This window comes from Bactrocera oleae, chromosome 2, assembly GCF_042242935.1.
Source record: "Bactrocera oleae isolate idBacOlea1 chromosome 2, idBacOlea1, whole genome shotgun sequence".
In the NCBI taxonomy this organism is placed as follows: Eukaryota; Metazoa; Arthropoda; class Insecta; order Diptera; family Tephritidae; genus Bactrocera; species Bactrocera oleae.
In genome coordinates, this window is record NC_091536.1 from 96,664,827 (window position 1) to 96,685,403 (window position 20,577).

General features: G+C 35.0%; 1 protein-coding gene across 3 annotated transcripts in view; it reads left to right on the forward strand.

The window, feature by feature from the left end:
• jdp (DnaJ domain-containing protein) overlaps positions 1-20,577 on the forward strand; it is a 32,256-nt gene that overhangs the window by 9,232 nt on the left and 2,447 nt on the right. For 2 of the 3 annotated variants that reach the window (XM_036357277.2, XM_036357276.2), the window contains exons 3-4: positions 10,232-10,333; positions 18,193-18,348. In XM_036357277.2, the coding sequence (XP_036213170.1) occupies positions 10,232-10,333; positions 18,193-18,348 (258 nt within the window). The remainder of the gene's footprint in view (positions 1-10,231; positions 10,334-18,192; positions 18,349-20,577) is intronic. The other variant, XM_014230762.3, reaches the window with a different exon arrangement.

The window sequence follows — 20,577 nt, forward strand, 5'->3', positions numbered from 1 at the left end:
AGCCGACAAAGCTGTGAAAAAGCGTTGATAAAAGTTTTTAAATATTTTCCATATTTCCATACTTTTTTCGCTCCACACAATATTTAATAACATTACAACATAGGTAACTCACTTTGGCATTAATGGAATTTAATGCTTTGATATTTGCAACATTCACGACAAACTACAGCAGCGAAGAGGAGAGAGGTAGTGAAAAGCGACCGACGATAATGTAACAGTTATTTCCTTTAGTATTTTAAAAATTCACGCTTAGCGAAGCAGCGAAAAGCGAAACAGGTGAACAAGGTAAAAATATTAATAGAATACGCAGACGAAGGGAGTTGTAGGATCCAGACTTCGAAATGCGAAGAAAGCTGAGCAAAAAGTGCCGGGACTGTTCCCGACAGGTATAAACATACACATTGCCAGATATAAATATATATATAAAGAAATATGGAAAGAAGCAAACCAAGAAGTAAAATACAATAAGCACATGGGGTCACTATGCCACAAGATTCAGCATTATGTAAAGCAATGAGTAAACTCTTAAGTGGTTGAGGCTTTCGACTATTATCGTTTCATTAGTAAGAAAGCCACTGCAAGGGTGGTGTTTTGAAACAACGTAGATTTATGATGGGTTCAAGTGTTTTTTTCCGAGAACAACCTTAAAACCTCACTTAATGCTTCGACATTAAATAGGATGACCTTAGTAGAACAATAAAGCAACTGATCAATCATCCAGCAAGGCACCAACTTTGAGAAATTTGCAAAAATTGACAACGAAAAGAGAAATGGCTTTTTAAGCATTTAATTGATGAGGGAAATGAATACCATAGCTAGTTTTTCATTTCCTTGAGGAATGCAATGTACTTGTATTTCTTAAAACGTGTCTTCATCAACATATTTTCAGCATCATACATATTTACAATTATTTATCTTAGAAAAAAAATATTTTTTGTTTATAGACATAAATATCTTCTAGTGGGCTTGATATTCCATGCAATCAATAGCTAGAACGTCTACTTAGAATAAATTAAAATGAATGAGTTTTTAATGCATTCAATATCCCAGCGCCAACAGCAACAACTTCAATTGCACTTTCAATGTGAAATGATTGCAAATGCTTGCATTGAAATAAAATAATGAACGAGCATCGGATAAATCAACCTCATCGCCCTGCACCGCTCTACCGCGTTCACCGGACGATGAGCCTAATGCAATCACCACTTCTCAGACGCTTGGCTCTTGGAGCGCAAGTGCGAGTGCAGAGCCGCTGCAGCCACTCTAATTGAGCCAATTAAATTGTATTGTGTAATTTTCAAGGCGATTGCATAACAAACTATAAATATGTATGTATGTAAGTACGTATGTTATGGCAAGGTATTCAAGAGTTTGCTCGCATTTAATGCAGCGTTTGGCCAAAGGATTGATGGCTGAGTGCTCACTTGGTTGAAGCAGTGAAGACAGAGAGTGAATGTACCGTTGCAGTAATCTCAGCTTGTACAAATATAAAAAAAAAAATATATATATATATATATAAATATATCAGCACCTAGTTTAGTTTGATTATGAAACACATGAACAACATTGAAACAGAACACGTGACGTAGGTGGTTTTCAATGGTTGCCTTTTAAAGTGCTTCCAACGGTCTATTTAAAAATGATGTTACTAACATGAGTATTTTCTACTTAAATATTTAATAAATATATATTTAATGTTCTGAGAATCGAGTTTTTTTTCTTTTTAACTGTTGCTTAATATTATATATATTACATATTTTTTTCATTTATTTCTTACTTAGTTAAAAAAAATTGAATACTCTACAAATATTTCTTCTACAAGTATAATCTGCTTCATGAATTATTAAATTTTTCTCATCCATTCTGCATCTATTTACTTACGCAGCTGTGTTTATTGTAAATTTATACGAGAGGTCAACAGACAGCACAGAACACAGTCTCCACCTTTTTTTCCCTCATTTGGTTTCAAGAGCATAAATTAGACAAATTGAGATCAATTCGGTTTGGGAGTTGTTAAAGATGTGAGAATTTCTACAGAGGTCTCTTACGCGGAAAGTAATGAATATTTGTTGCTTCAAAAATAAATTCAAAGAAATCTGCGAACATACTTTTAGTCTCAGCTCTTACTGTTAAAATATCATTGAAATATGATTCTGTTGCCCCAGATATTCAATGCTCTCGGTTTACAGTCAACAAAAGCATCTCAAATTCATTCGACATGCAGTTCGGCCTACCTTACTTCTTTCAAATTTCTTTTCTTTAGAAGCCAGTTATTAGCATATTGCTCTCATTGGGTTGGTTCAAGAGGTTTCAACACAATATGTATGAGTACTCCCACATTCATTTACATCTTATTTATACTACTAAGACATATGCATTTTTGTATACATATTTTATATGTAAGTGTGCTTATAGTAGGATAATGTAAATTATTTAAGAAAGTGTTGATTTTTTTTTAGTGACATTAGCATGACATACAAGCGGCTCTTATCGCATACATATACATATGTTCTTTGTATATGGTAAGAGCCAATTAAAAATATAAGTGAAAATATTTTCTGTTCTAGCTAAGGTAATAACAAATAGGGACCTTGTTCAGTCTCTGACACTTACAATTAAATTTTATAAATTAAGTTTGAAAACATTTTCCAAATAAACCTCGAAAGGGGCTTCTACAAATATAATTGTTTTAAACACATAACGACGCTGAAAATGTGTGTTACTTAAGACACTTACTTCCGTACAAGTAAAGTTCAAAACTTATTCAGCATACAATTTTTCATTCAACCCGCAGATTGTTTCTGCATAATATTGATCGGTATTTTCACGCCTTGAAACGCATATTTCCGGCTTCTGCATACTCAATATGTGTGGTGAATTTATTAAATTAAATTTTAGCAGTTATCTAAGTGTATGCACGACGGCGCCATTGACGCGCCCCGAAAGCTGTCATGCTTGTTGAACTACTTGAGGCGCATTCTATTAGGCAAAATGTTTGCAATCATCTTGAGTAGCGGTCGCAAAGGCAGGATATCCACAAATACAAACAAACTATATGTGTGTGTGTGTGTTTATGTGCTTTAGGTAAGTTAGCATTCGAATTATCATAAGCACACATACACATTCGCACTTAGCTATTTATGTGTGTGGAGCATTTCGCATTTCGGATATGAGTGTAGTTTGTTTCAAGTTGCTTTTCTCAGCACAACACACACGGCAGCTCAGATTGGACGCGCTGCTGCAATTACGCATTAATTAATCATACGCTTCGGCGGCTGCTCACAGATTCCAATGTGTGTGCAATTAGCAAAGGCTAATGCATTTGCTCATCCCGCTATCCTCTTCGCATTCAACTTGATTACAGGCATAGAATTTCGTCTTTTGAATTTTAATTTGATTAAGAAAATATGCAGGGCGCTTTGTTGTGACACCGCCAAATAGCCGGATCAAAACAGGCTCGCATGAAAAGCCATGAAATAAAAGAGCAAAAAGGCAAAACAGTATTTAAAAGCATACTTTGCAAGCGGTGCTGCTAAAAAGGTATTTGGAATGTTCTTATCCTACCTTGGGCAGTGTATCTTTTACCTTTCAAGGCAGGCTGAAGCGCCCAGCCTTTTCAATCTTGGTTAGCAGATTTTTACGGTTTTCTTATCCTTTCTCCCAACAAACGTTGAGCATGTATACATTTGGGTATAATTTTGTTGTGCGGTCGTTGGCAGGCCTACATGCTTACGTTGCCAGGCCACACACACAGGCCACATGCTTAGTAACGTGCTTGGCCTTGAGGTAAATAAGTTCATGCTTATTACACAGGCCTGAAAGTGTCTAAACTAAGTTATTATTCAGAAATTTTTATTAGACATTCTCTCCCTTCCCTTAGAGCGATCGCTAGAGTTTCTGGTGGTTTTATTATTGCAAAAAATTGCACTTGAAAGTAATTTGAAAATTTGGGATTTGAGGCTCAAGAGAATATAATAGTAAATATTTTTGAAAAGGCTTGCCATTAGCTTATATTAATAAAATAATTAATACATTTTAATATATGCCTCAAACCAAAGTGATTTAAAATTGTCACTATCAGATACACTCTTGAATGTGTCGTTACCCTTGTTTTTTAACTAAACTGAACAATTTTATATTATAATTAACGTTGACAACAGTAGTATATCGTTATCAAATGGAAGTTCGTTAGGAAATTGTTGATGTACTTTGAAGATAAAAATATTTATAGGAGATTGTTGATGCTCTAAACAGTAAATATATAGGAAGGTATGAAACTACAACTTTTTAGATCTTGAATTTGATGTATAAATATTAATACAAATATTTAACTATATTAACATTTCGTAAATGGTCATGATTTATATAATCATTTACGAGCAAATCCCGAGAGGATGCTTTTGATAAGTGTAAAATTGTCTAGAGTGAAAGTTGTCAAATCAGCTGTCAAAGTAGATACATTCGTTTGACATTTACATTCCCCAAGCTTCCTTGAATCTACTACTCCTTACTTTTGTTTAACTGAAGATTAGAAGCTAACACTACCATAAATGCTGAGCGCTACAGCAAAAGATTTTCGCATTTATGGTCTTAATACTAAACAGTTGTAGCAATCGTAATTGTATTAAAAACTGGTCCTATTCGTAGGTATTGAGATTTGATTTATACCTCAAGTCAAAGTAACTAAAATATATGGTTTTTTTTTTGTGTTTTGTTTGATAGAGATAAATGAAATTGACAATGAAGAATGCTTATATAAATGAAACATAGGCACCCCTTCCCAAAGATGTGGACTTTTCGAAATTCCATGGAACTTTTATTTAATCCCAACACTCTTAACCCAAATTTTGAATTTCTCGGTTTCTATCCCTTATTAGAATATTTTTACAAATATCGTTTCCAGTCGAAATTTTAACTTAAAAGTTTGACACACACTCCGTCAATCAATTCTGAATAGCAGTTATAGCTAAAAACATAGTCTAGAAGGTAAAAGTTAGAGCGCTATGACGTTTGCAATGCCTCAATAAATGACAGGTCGCAAATTATACATAATACAATATATTTTAAATTCATATAAATTAATAATGTGGCGCATGTCAAGCGACGCGAAAAACAAGAAATTGCAATTTAAATCGCATTCATTTTTAAAGGAAGGACATGCACACCACCGCACACACACAGATATCTTTGCGTGTATGCAAATATCCATTGAAAATCACGAGCTCACTCACAATAATTTATACACGAACATACGCACGCAGACCGCACACAAACGCATTGACACACATAAATCACGGAGCGGGGAAGAGTGGAAAGCGAAGTGATTGAAAGGATGAGCAAATGTATATCAACTTTGTTAGCGCGCGTTATTACAGCAGAGTGAGCGATTTGCAGCGCCTAAATGAGGATAGACGGATTGAAAGCAAAAATCAAGCAAAATATTTTAAGTAAAATTCCTACGCAGAAAATCCGGCAAATGAAGTAGCAAACATCTAAAAAAAAAATGAACTCACGCAAAAGAGAGGAATAAAAACAGAAATAAGGCAAGTGTGTGAGGCCTGTGGGCGAATGCCTGAAGCGCTGACATAACACAAAACTTATGTTATGTCAGTCGTCATGGTCATGACTCAGCTGGGAAAAACTTCCATGATATTCTCCTGAGCCATGTATTTGCAATAACCATACATTGTACTTATGCGTGTGGTTGAGTGTGTAAGCACATACGGTCCGTTAAAGGCAGTAAAAATATTTTATATTCAGGTATTCCCTTTTACGGCCAGCTGGCATATTGTGCAACAACACCTTGTTATTGATATTTTAAAGCAGAAATACAAGTATGGAGATGGACGGGCGAGAGAGAAGAAAATAAACAAGAAACCAACTTAACATTCTCGAACATAAGCACCCCCACAGCTTGTGTCTCAGCTTTTTTCTTTTACTTGCGGCAAGAGCGTCGGGTTCTTATTGCTTTCCTGTCAGGCCAATGAAAGTGGAGCAGACATGCCATATGTACAACAAGCCCACCGCAGGCTTTGTGAATTGAAAAAAGGGAAATGTTTGTAGAAATCTTTTGGGAAGCAATGAATTCAAAGTTGCTGTCGGCTATGAAGAGATCTGACAGCAGCTTTACAAGCACAATTGTTGCAAATTTTTATTTATTGCTCCGTTAACTACGAAAGCATAAGAAAGGTTTTTTTTTTGTTTTTTTGTTATAATCAAAATGTTGGCTGTTGTTTGCGTTTGTCCTTTCTTGAAAAAAATATTGCATCAATATTGAAGCACATTTCAAGCAAAAGTGAAGTGAGCAAAGCACATCGCTTGTTCATAGCTAAAATTCGATTGACTATACTTGCATTTTCGTAATACTTTTTTAAACTAGGGCCACACGCTTACAAAGCAAACCGATAGCAATTCTGGTAGAAACTAATATTTCGCACACAAAAAAAATGTCAAATCGCTCAATGGCTGAATTATAGTTGCTTATGGTCAACTCATGTGTCTAAATAGAAAGGTATTGCATAACACGAAGACTCTACTGTGGAAAAATTTACGTGTGAAGCCATGAATTTGAATTTAATATAAAAAAATCGTCATTAAACTGGCGAAATCGCTTGATATTCTATAATTTTTTGATAATGGCATTTTTTTGCATTTATACCCGTTGTTTGTACGATTGGTCAACCTCTATCGTCTGTTAAGACCCAAAAGGGGCTGCAATCTGATAATACTTCAAGCTCTCTATAATCGCTTTAGCTTTGTTGAATTTACCCCCCCGGCACCCCCTGAAAAAATAAAAAATTTACTGATCTCGTTTGTGGATGCTTAAACTCTTATCCAAAACCTTCACCTCATTTTACTGTTCTACTAATGAGAAAGCAATTAGTGTGAATCTCTCCTAAAGTGCCGATTTCGGACCACTATCACATATAGCTGCCATACAAACTGATTGATCAAAATCGAGTCCTTAAATGGCAAACTTATATTTTGAAGAGCTATCTTCGTCAATCGCGTTATAATATTTTGAAAGTCAAGTGGTATGATAATCTTACAAATTCTTATCAATTCTGCGCAAATAAATCGACGATGAAGACTGGGAACAGACACGAAACTCAAATAAAATTGCGGCCAGATTCAATTAAACAGACTGTCAGAATCAAGCAGAGTGTCTATCACTAAACTTTGCAGTCTGTAAGACGAGTTGCTCCAAACAAAACTTAATTAAGCGGTTAAGGCGTGATGGTGTAAGCTAGACTAGACAGGTGTACCCTGGGCACCGGAGCGAAGGAAAACTGAAAGCAAACAAACAAAGCCAATATGTACAAGCAGAAAGCCAGTGCCTGTCAACAGTTAGTAAAATAAACGACAAAGAAAAACACAATGCACACGCCATGTAAAGCCAGTGCTTTTCAAAAAGGATGGAAATTCTGCAGAAAGCTTCAACCCACAACAATGAAAATGTACATTATCCCCGAGCGTATTAAAAAAGTAGAGTCCAAGCTCAAGCAAAAACAAGGTTTACTACAACAACAATGTGTGCGTTCGTAAGTGTACACCGTTATAACTTGGGCTTGAGCTGATGCTTCCTATACGCTGTATATTCTAATCAAAATATAGACATGTGACTGGTGCGGGTACACGTGTCTCGCTTTAGCCTGTCTATTTAGCACAGATTAGGCCAAGTGAAGCTCATTCCATTGCCTCGCCAATTTCATACCGAATAGCTTTACATTAAGCTATGCTTGGCTAAGTGTGTATGATTGTATGCAGTTGTAGTAGTATATAATTTGCTAAAACATACGAAAGTGGTGCTTTCAACGATGTCAAGGATAATAATGTTATAATAAACAGCAGCCCACATTAACTTGTGCCAGTGGATTGACAAACAAAGCTGACACACCCCAGTATTCAATTAGGAAATACAGCCTGTACTATATTCAAATAAACTTGACGCCTACTCCTTTGCTAGTTGATTCTATTAGCCTTAAGCAGCTTGCAAAGGACTGCAGATTCTGTTATTATTTTTATGATATACCTTTACTTAAGTGATCTAACTCTATGCGGAAGGGTGATTGTAAGTTCTTTGATTTGTATTTAGGCACATGCAATATTATTATATTTATATATAATATATTTATATATTTTCTTTAAAACCGATCTCGTCTCTGAAATTTTGAGCCCGGCGGTACTAAAAGTTTAATTTGATTAGGCGGTGTACAAGACCAGAAAGCTTCCGGATATTGTGGCCCGCAATTCCGGCCGTTAACGACTGATGTTTTCGCGCGAACGCCTCAAAACGGTCAAATAATAATCTTTATTGGCCGTCTGTCCCGTTGGAACGAGTTCATGATGAACCAAACCACGAATATCGAAAAAAAATAATTTCCGGAAACTTTCTGGTCTTAATGTACAACATTATGCTACAGAACGATTTGAAGACCAAAAACTCGTTCAATACCATCGATCAACCGCCGTATTCGCCGGATTTGGCCCCATACGACTTTTTTTGTTTCCAAAACTCAAGTTACCACACCCGTTTCGACTCGATTGAGGTCGTAAAAGAAAATTCGCAGAGGGAACTGAAGACGATCGCAGACCCGGACCTACAAGGCATGTTTCGATTGAAAAGAGAGGTGTCATATGTATATCGCTTCAGCAGCATATTTTGAAGTCGACAAAATAAATATTGATGAAGATCAAAATTTTTTTGTTTTATTTACAATTTCCGGAAACTTTCTGGTCATATATTGGAAACTACCTACAAAAGACAATTCTTCAAGATCTTGTAATTCTTTACACAAATAATAAAGATCATATTTATAATATCAAATACAATTTTTCTAAATTATCCGAAAATTTATCCAGCTGATTGGGTATATAGTTTAACTTGATACTCCTTAGAATCTAAAAGTTGTTTAGCATATTTTATACAATTTCTTCATCATTTCGTGCTTTATGTTTATATATGAAAGTTTCGACTATCAACACTTAACTTTTCTACGCTTAACTTTGCGAAACAGTCATTAATAAAATCTATATTCTGCATGACTTGCCGTATTTGAGGAACTAAAATAGCCCACCTTTCAACTTGTTTATACCAAGCTTCGGGAATTTTCTACAAACGTAACTAAAAATATATCTTTCCACGTCCAATGCTTTGACAGATTGCTTTTGCATTCCTAAACAGATCACGTCTTAAATCCTTGAATTCATTTTTAGAAAATAACTTTGTCGTAGTTATTTCACCCTTCCCTTCACTTCCACTAATAGATTGTACTGATTTCTGGGAATTTGGCGGCATTATTACTTTTGAGGGCATGCGAACTACTTTTGAACGCAAAGAAATATTTTCATTGACTAGAACTGGACACTTACTAGACTTTAGGTTTAGATATTTCAAAGTTTAATTCTTATTATATCTTCAAATGTTCCACATTTTTTTCCGCATTTATATCATTTTCATAAATAAATTCGTAATGTGTACACTTGAGACGATCTAAAGCATATTTTTTGTATATTGTATTGTACTATGTGCCGGATCTACGGATCTGCTTTAAAAACCATTTTTCGTTACTTCAAATAGCGTGAAACATCCTTATCGTTTCTTTATAGTTATTTGCATTCATCATAATCTACGGCTCTGGCCTCCCACGAATTTTTCCAGTCTTCAGACCTAATGAGAACTTGTCTGGAAAGAATTTTAGCCACAATATCATGATAACCGAATCAAAAGACGAATTGTACCACAATAAAATACAAATGTAAATGTCCTTTTTATAGATTTAATATCACTCTCGATGGCAACAGTGTTTAATAATAAAGTCGATTTTTTCCAAAAATATGTTTTCTATTAACTGATTTAAAAATAACAGCTTACCTGGTGGATAGATCCAATTCCTTCAAAGTTTCTTGAATATGTTTTAGAAATTGTTTTATTCCAATGTATTGGAAATTAATTTGGAAGCTTCTTGCATAGCATAGGTTTCATAACTAGTAGTGCAATACCACTGACAACCCAGACTTAAAAGTCTAAAAAAAAGAATATTCACACAGATGTGTTAGGTCAATTCAATTTCAATTTTGAAGAAATATATAAAAGAAAATATAATTTAAGTAACTTTATAATAGCAGCAATATTTGATTCTGTCCTATTCATAAACACACATATATTTAAAGCAATATTTAATTTGGCAAATAAAAAAATTATAGTTTCATACAAACTTGTTGCTTTCAGGTTGAACAAATCCAGGCGGAGTACAAAGTTTTGGCTCTTCAGTTCCATCCAGATAAGAACGACGGAGACAAGGATGCTGAGGCCAAGTTTCAACGGTTAAAGGTAAATAATTTTTATGTCTTTGAGCTTTCGAACAATTGCTGGTTGTGATTTTTCAGCCGTCTGAAGTTGGTTACACTTTGAGTGCTGGACCCTGTAATATAATCAATTTTTATCTGAAATTGGGAAAAGATTTTCTATGCCATTAATATTAGACATGGGAAGTTGCCTTTATTAAAGTTCTCGGTAATTTCTAAATAATTCATCGCAATCGTATTGCCCGCATTTGATTTAGAAACTCCGAGTGACATAAAATTACCACACGCTTGGCGTTGCCTGGAATACAGCGACAGAGTGTTTGCGCACAATGACCAAGCATGTCTGCCCACCATCGCTCAATGCACTAAAAATAAATTGGCAGCGCATGCAGCTGCTCGAAAGCAACAATATGTGAGCGTGAATCACGCACGCGCTGCACGCAAGCGAGGCACGACCAACGCGATAGCATTGCAAAGCTCAGCAGATGTCGGCACGGCACTAACTCGTTTAAAACTTCGCACAAAGCAACCACTGAAGCCTGATTGACACACCAATATACGGCAAGCATTAATGTGCGTTGGTGTGTACCTCATGTGCGCGCGTAAGTGCTGTTAGACAGTTTTAAGCCACGCAGTGTTATTTTATTTATTGCAACGCCCGAACGCCAAGCAAAAGTTTCACAAAGCGCCAGGGATATGAAATGCAACAGACGCGAGTGCCAACTTAAAAACGAAAGGCGCTTTGCTGATTGCCTGCTGGTGCGCGTGTCTGCCTGTGTCTACGTGTGTGTTCGACGAAAGTTGCAAGCCATGCAAGACTCACGCTGCGAGTGTGGAGTTCACGCTTAAAAAGTAAGCTGCAACTAGCTTTCTGTTATTTTTGTTTCCGCCAGCATTTTTTTCACCATGTCAGCCAAGAAAGATTGGGTGGCAAAATTCATGCAAAATGCTTACTTTTGAAATCCCACCACAAGCAGGTGGTGCGGCTACACACACACGCACACATCTGATTTAAGTGGAAAATAACGAATTTAACAAAAGTTTACCTTATCTGCAAAGTTGTATTCATTGTGCGTGTGGGTGTTTGTTTACTTATATGCATGCAACAGTGTAATTGTATGGTACCGTTAAAGCACTCAGTGCCAGCTGTGTGCTGTTACTACAACAATTTGAAGCTGATGCAAACCTCAACAATGCTTGACAGGCTTATTATGTGCGTTGGTGTCCTTCGTCCCACCACTGCGTATACGCAACAATTGCACTTTGGCAGAGAGCGAGTGCATTTGACTTGCGTCCTCGACGACTAACAACGCCCAGTTTCTCGATCTGCATTACATGTCCAGCTCATGTTTTTCTATTTTTGCACTGTGTACAAACAGCTTAGTATTTTATTTTATATCTTCCCACCCCTTTTACCTCTTATTGTAGCTTTCAACCCAGTACCACGAAAGGACACATATTAAAATGATATCCTTAAGGAGGCCAGTTAAAGATATAGGAATGTGTTTTTTATCTGCTAACGGATAAACTACTCACACTTGCCACAATCATACCAACCACTAGATATATATACCCTTTTACAGTTCCCACTCTCACACCAGAGGCATTATTTGCCGAAATCAATGCGAAAGATCCAGCTTACTATTTTTGGACAAAAAAAAAAACGCAATGTCCGCAAATTTGCGTGCTCAGTGATACGAAAGTTAGTGGTTTCCTGTGCACATAAAACAGGTAAAAGTTCCGTTACAATAACAACAACACACTCAACCCGCAACAATTCCGAACGGCAATCCTCTGTCGACCTGTTGCAACCAAATGTTGTCACTCACTAATTCATTGTTACACTAAGGTCATGTATATCATGTGTGTTGTTGTTCATGCAACATGTCGCCTCGCCCGCTCAGCCATAAATATTTAGGCCTGCACTTGTGGTTGCGCAATTGCTGTAATTAACTTTGCTATTGTTATTAGAATTTTTGTTGTTGGTTCTGAACCATTTCGGCATCCTTGAAGCTAAGCGGATCTCATGGCGTATGTAAAGGCTACACTATGATATTACGGCACTACTACTAATATACATATATATATATGCACTTATATATACTTACTACTACAAGCTCACAAACATTTACGTTGCTAAGAAAACACATACTATTGTAGTAACAAAAACACGTAAACAAAAAGAATTTCATACTAATTTATAAAATCAAATAATGGAATTATTTGAAAGCATCTGCTTTGTTGTCACAGACACAAATTCAATATTTCAAAATAAGCTTAATTTCATTTAATTAAATGCTCAGGTCAATAGTCACTTCCAGTGCTTCTTTAACCACTAAAAGTTAATTTGCATATTTGTAAAACAAAACGGGCAAACTAAGCAGTCTTATTAGAATACAAAATGCAAAATAATTATATGTATTCGATTTTTTCATATTTTATCGTCAGCAATAAGCATTTTTAATCTTCTCGGAAAAATTCGCAATAATATTTCCAGCAATTTTAATTTATCAAACCATAACAACCGATCCCTAACAGATTTCTGCAAAAGTTTTATATAGAAAGTTATCAACGGTTTTTGTTTTCAATCGATTTGGGTTCCTGCATGCTGAATAAAAACGTCATTTGGAAACATAGACATATTGTATCAAACGTTGTGTTATTAGGTCCTTTAAGCGGTTATATACAGTTGCAAATCTGAAAAACGCATTTCATTTAATATTTAAATAAAACAAAAAAAAAACTTTAACTTCGTTTGCATCGAAGTTATAATACCCTTCACAGAACTTGATTCCGATCGTTCAATTGGTAAGGCAGCTATATTATATAGTGGTCTGATCTGAACCATTTCTTCGGAGACTGCATTATTGCCTTAGACAATAACCCATGCGAGAGATAAAGATTTTCCTGCTTAAAATTATCTCAAATCCAGTATCCAATGAAATGTATTATTACAAACGGTGAACCCAGGTAATGATATTCCTTCGATCAATATCGGAAAATCGGTCCAGAAAATGTTCCTCAGCATTTCTGAAAACAGCGTTTCGAGAAAAACGCGTTTAAAGTTTTGGCAGGCGATTACACTAAGTTAATAAGTTCTTACAGTTAGGCTCGTATCTCTAAAATTGTTTGCTGGATAAACTTTTAATTTTCGGAGAATATTCTCAAATAGCATGCGCTTTGCATATATATCAATTCTTTGAAAATCACAAATGGCTTACCCGTAAGTCCAAGTTCCGCGAAATTTATCCTAAAATTTAATTTATCCATTCTAAAAGATATAAAATTATCTGCTATCCAATATCCAAGCAATCACATTTCTTGGGAAGTGAACTCAATTATCATTTTCTGCAGCTAAATTCCCTTGTTTTTACTGGAACTCGACATTGTTTTATTCAAATTAATAGCTGTGTGTATATGGACATACTTACATATATGTATGTAAGTGAGTGAGTAAAAGCAATAACAGTCGACTACAAAATCAACAAGCGCCGGGTAAATGACAACTTTACATATGTACCTGCAGGCGCTGGTCCCCCTGCACAGCTATGTGTACATATGAAGATCACGTGCGGTAATGCATTCAACAGGCGGCAATTGAAGTGGGATTAGAGGCGCACACTCGCACGCAGCTATGCGCCCACTTTCTGAATAACTAATGCTGTACCTACAAGTACATACAACATTAACAACAACAATAACAATTTCAATGTAAAGCAGTTGAAACACATACAATATAGGGGAACAATAGCCGTCAAAGCGTAGTCAAGTTGTCACTACAAATGCGTGTGCTCGTAGATTAACACATCGTCAATGACAGATAGAAGGAGCGCGGGAGAGAGAATATGTTACATACATGGATGTATATGATATGGTGTGTAGTTGTTGAAGGCAGGTACAGGCAACATCACTGACCGCTCAGCCACTAAAACACTTAGAACACAGGCGGAGAAACCACCGAATGTGAAAGCTTTCCCAATTTGATTGTCGGCCCTTGCTGGTTGGTGGAAATGATGCAGTGAGGTGAGCATTCGATAGCACTCAAATAAATGGAGCGTCACAACGCCGGCATATCGTTCAGAGATAATTCAAAGTACAGACTTCAATTTATTGTTTACTTTCGCAACTGTTAAGCAGTTACTTGCCTAAAATGAGCTAAAAAGTATTATAATTAGATTGATGTATACAGACCTTGCCACTAATTTATGACAAGATAAAGTGCAAGCATCCCAAATCCAAATTATTTTGGTGAGTGAAAAAGATAGTTGAGGTCAAAACAGAATTATTGCTTCAAATCGGCATATTTATCATACTGGTTAGTTCAGCGTAATTCATTTTTATGGAATTTTTCACATATATTATATATGGGTGTATTTCAAACATGAGCCAAATGCGTTCAAATTATTCGTAATAATTACTTGATTTCCGCGCCATTTTTTGGATTTAACAATTTTGGGGTTTATAAAGTTTTGTTAAAAATTGAAAAAAAATACAGGTTCCCTTGATAAGTATACAGACTTCATCGTTCCTCACAGCTCTATCCACGATTCTAAGTGAAAGAAGCATCCAGAAACTTTCCCGGTATGGTCATATACATATCTTGTCGCACCTTGAAGCCAGTCATTTGCAAGAATATCAAAAACTTAATAAATGATATGAATGTAAAATAAGTTACAGGACATAATTTATTTCTCACCACAACGGTTTAGGAAAGACCACCCCCACCCACAAAAAACACTCAAGCGTAAATTGCTTTATCTTGTTTTTTCATTCTAAAATAGTATAATTTTAGAAGCACATAAAGCATGCGGACGAATTTCGGGCGCAACACCCGCCCACACATTTGTCGCTGTCAGGATATGACAGTTACTCGCTACCTATCTATAAGTACACACATACCTTGGCGCAAAAGCATTTGCCACTGTCGATCTACTTTTACAATGCACGAGTACGTGCCACCGTTTGCACCAGCATAAAAACACACAACTCGTGCGCTTGTGTGCTGACGCTGGGAGCTGCCATTTGTTGTTGACAGCAGGCAATAATCGATTAGCGCTTTCCCACTGAATATTTAGGTCAACGCTGGACAATGAACGTGTGCATGTGTGTGTATGTGTATACATACATACACATAGACTTCGCTCGATGTTCACTGCTCCATTTGCTCATTTGAAATGAAAGTTTCATTCACTTCGCTTTAGTTTCTACTCCAATTTAGGTTTATATTCCTTTTTTTCGCCCATCACTTTCAGCAAATTTCCCTTCTATATGATTTTCATGCGATTTCCTCCCCCGCCTTCGCTTGAAAGTGAATGCACATGAGCACAAAAGCAATAATTAACACAAATATTACTTTGGGGTTTACCTTTAAATAGCTGAATGCGAGCTGTGGCTGAATTTCCTGTCGTTGCTGTTATTGTTGTTGCAACTATTGTAGCAAAATTGAAGATGTGGGGAATTTTAAATATGCAGAAATATACTTACATTGAAACAAACCAGCAGAATATTCCATATAAAATTCTGTGAATTCTTTGCTCTCTTGTTGGCAGTGATGGCAAAGCATGGAAGCCAAATCTAACTATCTAACTACATACATACATACATGCATACATACATATGAGAACACATCTAACAAGACTAAATAATTTAATAAATATATATTATTTAAATTGGTTGATTAATTAATGGTAAAATAAAATGAATCATAGAAAAGTCATCAAATATTGGAGCGTTGGTTGGTTAATTAATTACTTTTGCTATTATTGATGCGTGGAATAAATGGTTTCGTGGTTTCGTTTGGTAAAAGGCAAATAGAAGAAGTTGCGAGTATTTGGTTTGCAATTGAGCGAACATAATATCAACTCATCAGCTCATAATTAATTGGTTTCGGGGTGTAATCTAATATCTCTTTTGAATATCTGCAAACTAGTTTTTAAAATAAAAATATAATTTCTATAAAAAGCTACGTACTTAATTTGAGGGCAATAAATTTACACACCCATTTTAAAGCGGGAAATATTTGTGTTTGCGCTAGTGGACGGACAACAGCTTAGCTAGCACCCTTTTGATCAAATACTCATAGTAGATTCAGTAATATTGCACTGCAATCCATTGAAGTCCCAAAGACAAGTATAGATTTTGCGAAGTTTACTGGTCACATAAGTACTTAAAAAGAAAAAAAATTCGTTCTTTTATAAACATATAGCGAGCCAGAGCAACTGGGTTTCAGTTCATTCCAGAGCGAACATTGAAATAATAAAATAAATAAATAACTTAAGAAACTTGATAAATTTTAAATGAGAAAAAAAGTAAGTAACGGTTGCAATGTCTTCCATTAAAATAATAACGCCGCATTCCTAACCATCTGTCAAATATATTGACATTAAGGTTGGCAATGTTTTTGCTGTCATGAAATAATCATTCTCGAAATGGCGTCGGGTAGGTATGTTCAAGCTGATAAAGCGCATGTTTGAGCTCTTGAACCGTTTAAAAAATTTTATGAGGTTCAAAAAAATCGATGTGGAGTATAAAAATAAAATTTCTACTACAAATGCGTTTTGTGGAAAAATAAGATTTCATATTTAAAGACTTAAATAATTGTTGCATAAAGTTTATTTACCGATTGATTGAATAAATATGAGAAATTATACTTACTTATGCTAACAATTATCATTAAAATATTAACCCCACATATATATTAGGATGGAGCGAAAGCAAATGTTTTTTTGCTCTTAGCCTGAGGGTAAAATTTGTAGTTTATAATAAAAAATTTTTTTAACATCTAGAGGACTAGAGAACACTTTTAAAGGAAATTGTGAAAATTGTTTTTGGACAAAAAATATAATATAAAAAGTACCGAATTTGACGATTTTTGACTAAAAATTTATTTTAACGCTTAAGGAAAGCATGTTGTCGTTTAAGAGTTTTTTTTAAAACTTCAATAATGACCACAAAATTTTTTTAAGTTAATAACTTTTAATTGGCCAGAAAGAGGACTCTCTACAGCTTCTAAAATACTTATCAAAATTGTTTTACGAAATAAAAATTTTAACTCGAAATTTACTTTAAAAGTGAGATGTTAAAAAATTTTTTTTTCCAAAAATTTTCTTATTTTTTAATCTACAAATTTTACCTCAGGCTAAGCAAAAAACAAAATATTTCGCTCCACTCTAATATATGTATATGTATTTAATTACTATTTTCCATGTTTTTAAAGTTTATTTTCTGTATATTATTTGCTTAATTGCAGTTTACGCAACAAAACATAAAACACGTGGCCTTCTGACAGTTCATTACCACCAATGGATGGCATGAAATATATTTAGACTTTAATTGCTAAACATTTGCAATGTGCAGTCTCCATTGGCAATACAGATTTTTAGCAATCTTAAATTGCCTGTGATGAATACTTATGAGATAGATATCTTGTATATGTCTGATGTTTCTCTACATAGCAGAAGATTACAAATATTTCTGTTGTATGAACAGACAGAATAAAAATATACCTATTTTCAATAGAAATTTTAACACGGAATCCTTAAAATGTTATACATACTATAAGCCGTTCTGAGAATTGTTTCGCATTTCTTTTCAACGCAACATTGTCAATGAGAACTTATTAAAATAAATAACACATTTAAATAAATGGAAAATAGCTTCTAAGAAATTAACAAACCCAGTATGAAAACCAATACATTTTTCAATGAAACACTAACATAATCATAGAATTATATCAACTATATAACAAGCTGTGCCAAACTCATAAAAATCGTTTTCTTTACATATATATTTATATATCAATATTTTTCGCAAAAAAATCATTATTTCCTACAAAACTTTCTAATTTCCTTTTCATAACCACAAAACACATTTATCTACTTGCAGGAGGCAAAGGAGACGCTATGTGACCCGGAGAAGCGCGCCAACTACGACAAATGGCGCAACAGTGGCATCGCAATGAGCTACAAGAACTGGCTGGGTATGAAGGAGCACGTTGGACAGGTGAGAAGATACACAATCGCCGAGAAAGTGGATAAGGAGGTACGAGTGGCAAATCGAACGCAGCGAGTATAAAATAATACGAAAACTTTCTCGTCGTGCCCCCATAATGCATTTATTGTACCCCTAACCAACACTCCTCAGCACTATGCGAGAACGTAGCATAGAATACTGCCTTGCACTTTCCCTGCTTCGCCATGAAAATATTCTCCACTAAACGCTTCTGATCCCCTGCACTCACTGAGACAATTCCGCCGTCGCACATTTACTAATGAAAATAGTCGCATAAGAAAGCTTTAAAATATTACGAAATGTTCACAAAACATGGCCGCTCCTTGTTGGGTGGCAACACTTTCTCCGTTATTGACTGTTAGTTGGTCATTTTGTGTCTTGCCATTTAGCTGTTGTCATTGCAATTCCCCCTCCTCCATTTTGTGCAAACTTATTTTGAAGCCTGCCACATTTCCGGTGGGAATTGCATCCGCGCTGGCGTTACTTTGAAATTCCTAAGAATATAAGTATGTAGGTATGTAAACTCGTTTAATGTTATGCAATAAATTTATAGAGCTTCTTTATTTTCCTCTGCCACTTACAAAGGTACACACACGCACAGCTACATGCCTAATAAGAATGCATATTTGTCCTCGGAGTAATCGATATTTACTTATCTGCATAATTCATTCGCTCCCTCTCGCTTGGACCACATCGCATGGCATGAAATACTGAAAGTAATAATTTCTCTTGCCACTGAACCCACAGAGCATAAATGAGTAGCATAAATTGCTATAGAAACACATATATTTTGTTAATTAAAATAATAAATGGAAAGTGGGAAGTATAAGCACTAGAATACAAGTATTTTTAAAATATAGTTGCTGTGATTTTACCATATTGCTGAACAAATTTTAAAATAATATTTTTACTGTTCAGAAGAAGAGCCAACGGAAGATAAACTGCTCATAATCTCTAAGAAAAATCTGTTTTTTTGTTACATATACTCTCGAAGTAAGTAAGTAAGTAGTCATGAGGAGGTCTGAAAGCCTTCCTAAGATTATAGTTAGATAGTATCTTGAGCAAGTGGCATGATGTGTTAAATTCAAAATCGAAACTATTTTTTGAAATGCCCGTAGGTATTTTCGGCTACGACAGCGAGAAACTGAGAAAGTATTTAACAATAAAATCAAAAAAGCTTAATTTCCATTATCAGTAGAAAAACATTCCGGGGTTGTCAGATTTGCAAACCAATTCTGATTTTCAATGTTGTCACAGAAATCCGTAGGTATTTTCGGCTACGACAGCGAGAAACTGAGAAAGTATTTAACAATAAAATCAAAAAAGCTTAATTTCCATTATCAGTAGAAAAACATTCCGGGGTTGTCAGATTTGCAAACCAATTCTGATTTTCAATGTTGTCACAGAATCTGATTGGATTTTCGTCTTTTCGAACATACACAAAAGAAATATTCGAATCAGTTGTTTACTATTGTGAGAAAACTTGCTATATAATAAATTTGGAAGCGTTTGATGAATTTGAAATACTGAATAAAGTCTACTAAAGTTTACCACGAGTTCCGCTATTTTAGCTTTTATTTAATTGGAAGAAAAAAGCAACGAAAAAATTAAAAAGGAGGAAATTAAGAGATCACAGTAATCCACTTGATGCTCCGGGGGAATCACATGTGAAATTTATCTTCTAATTACTTGCACATATCGACTGAATACACGCGCATTTGGGTGTTAAATGACGTCTATTACGTTTTGTAAATTCTCCTAAAACATCTGGATTTTTTCCATAACCTCAATAATCATGACATTCTGTGTTTTATTCTTATATTTTCCCTTAGAAATAAAGCTACATTAAGGCCCTTAGACGGCTTTTTATATCAGCAGGATAAATAGGTTTTTCTCTATTGGCAATTTGGGGTAGTTCAGATCATGTAACACCCAACTTTCCCGGCTTAATATACTTTACTAAAAAAGTAAAAATGTTTTCTGGAAAAAACGTTATTTTCAAGGTTCTCGATATGATTCATGAAAGGAGTTCGTTGTATAACGCAGTTTAATTTACAAAATTTTGCATGATAAACGTACTTTATTTAGTTTTTTCAGCAATGGCTTCATTATTTCCGAATATACTTGATGTTGTGAATTTGCCCTACTCCATATCCATTCGTGAATGTACACTCTTCTATTTACATATCGACATTTTATATATGTAGTTATAACTGTGAATCCATATACAGTAACGGTGAATTGTTTTCGGAAAACGAT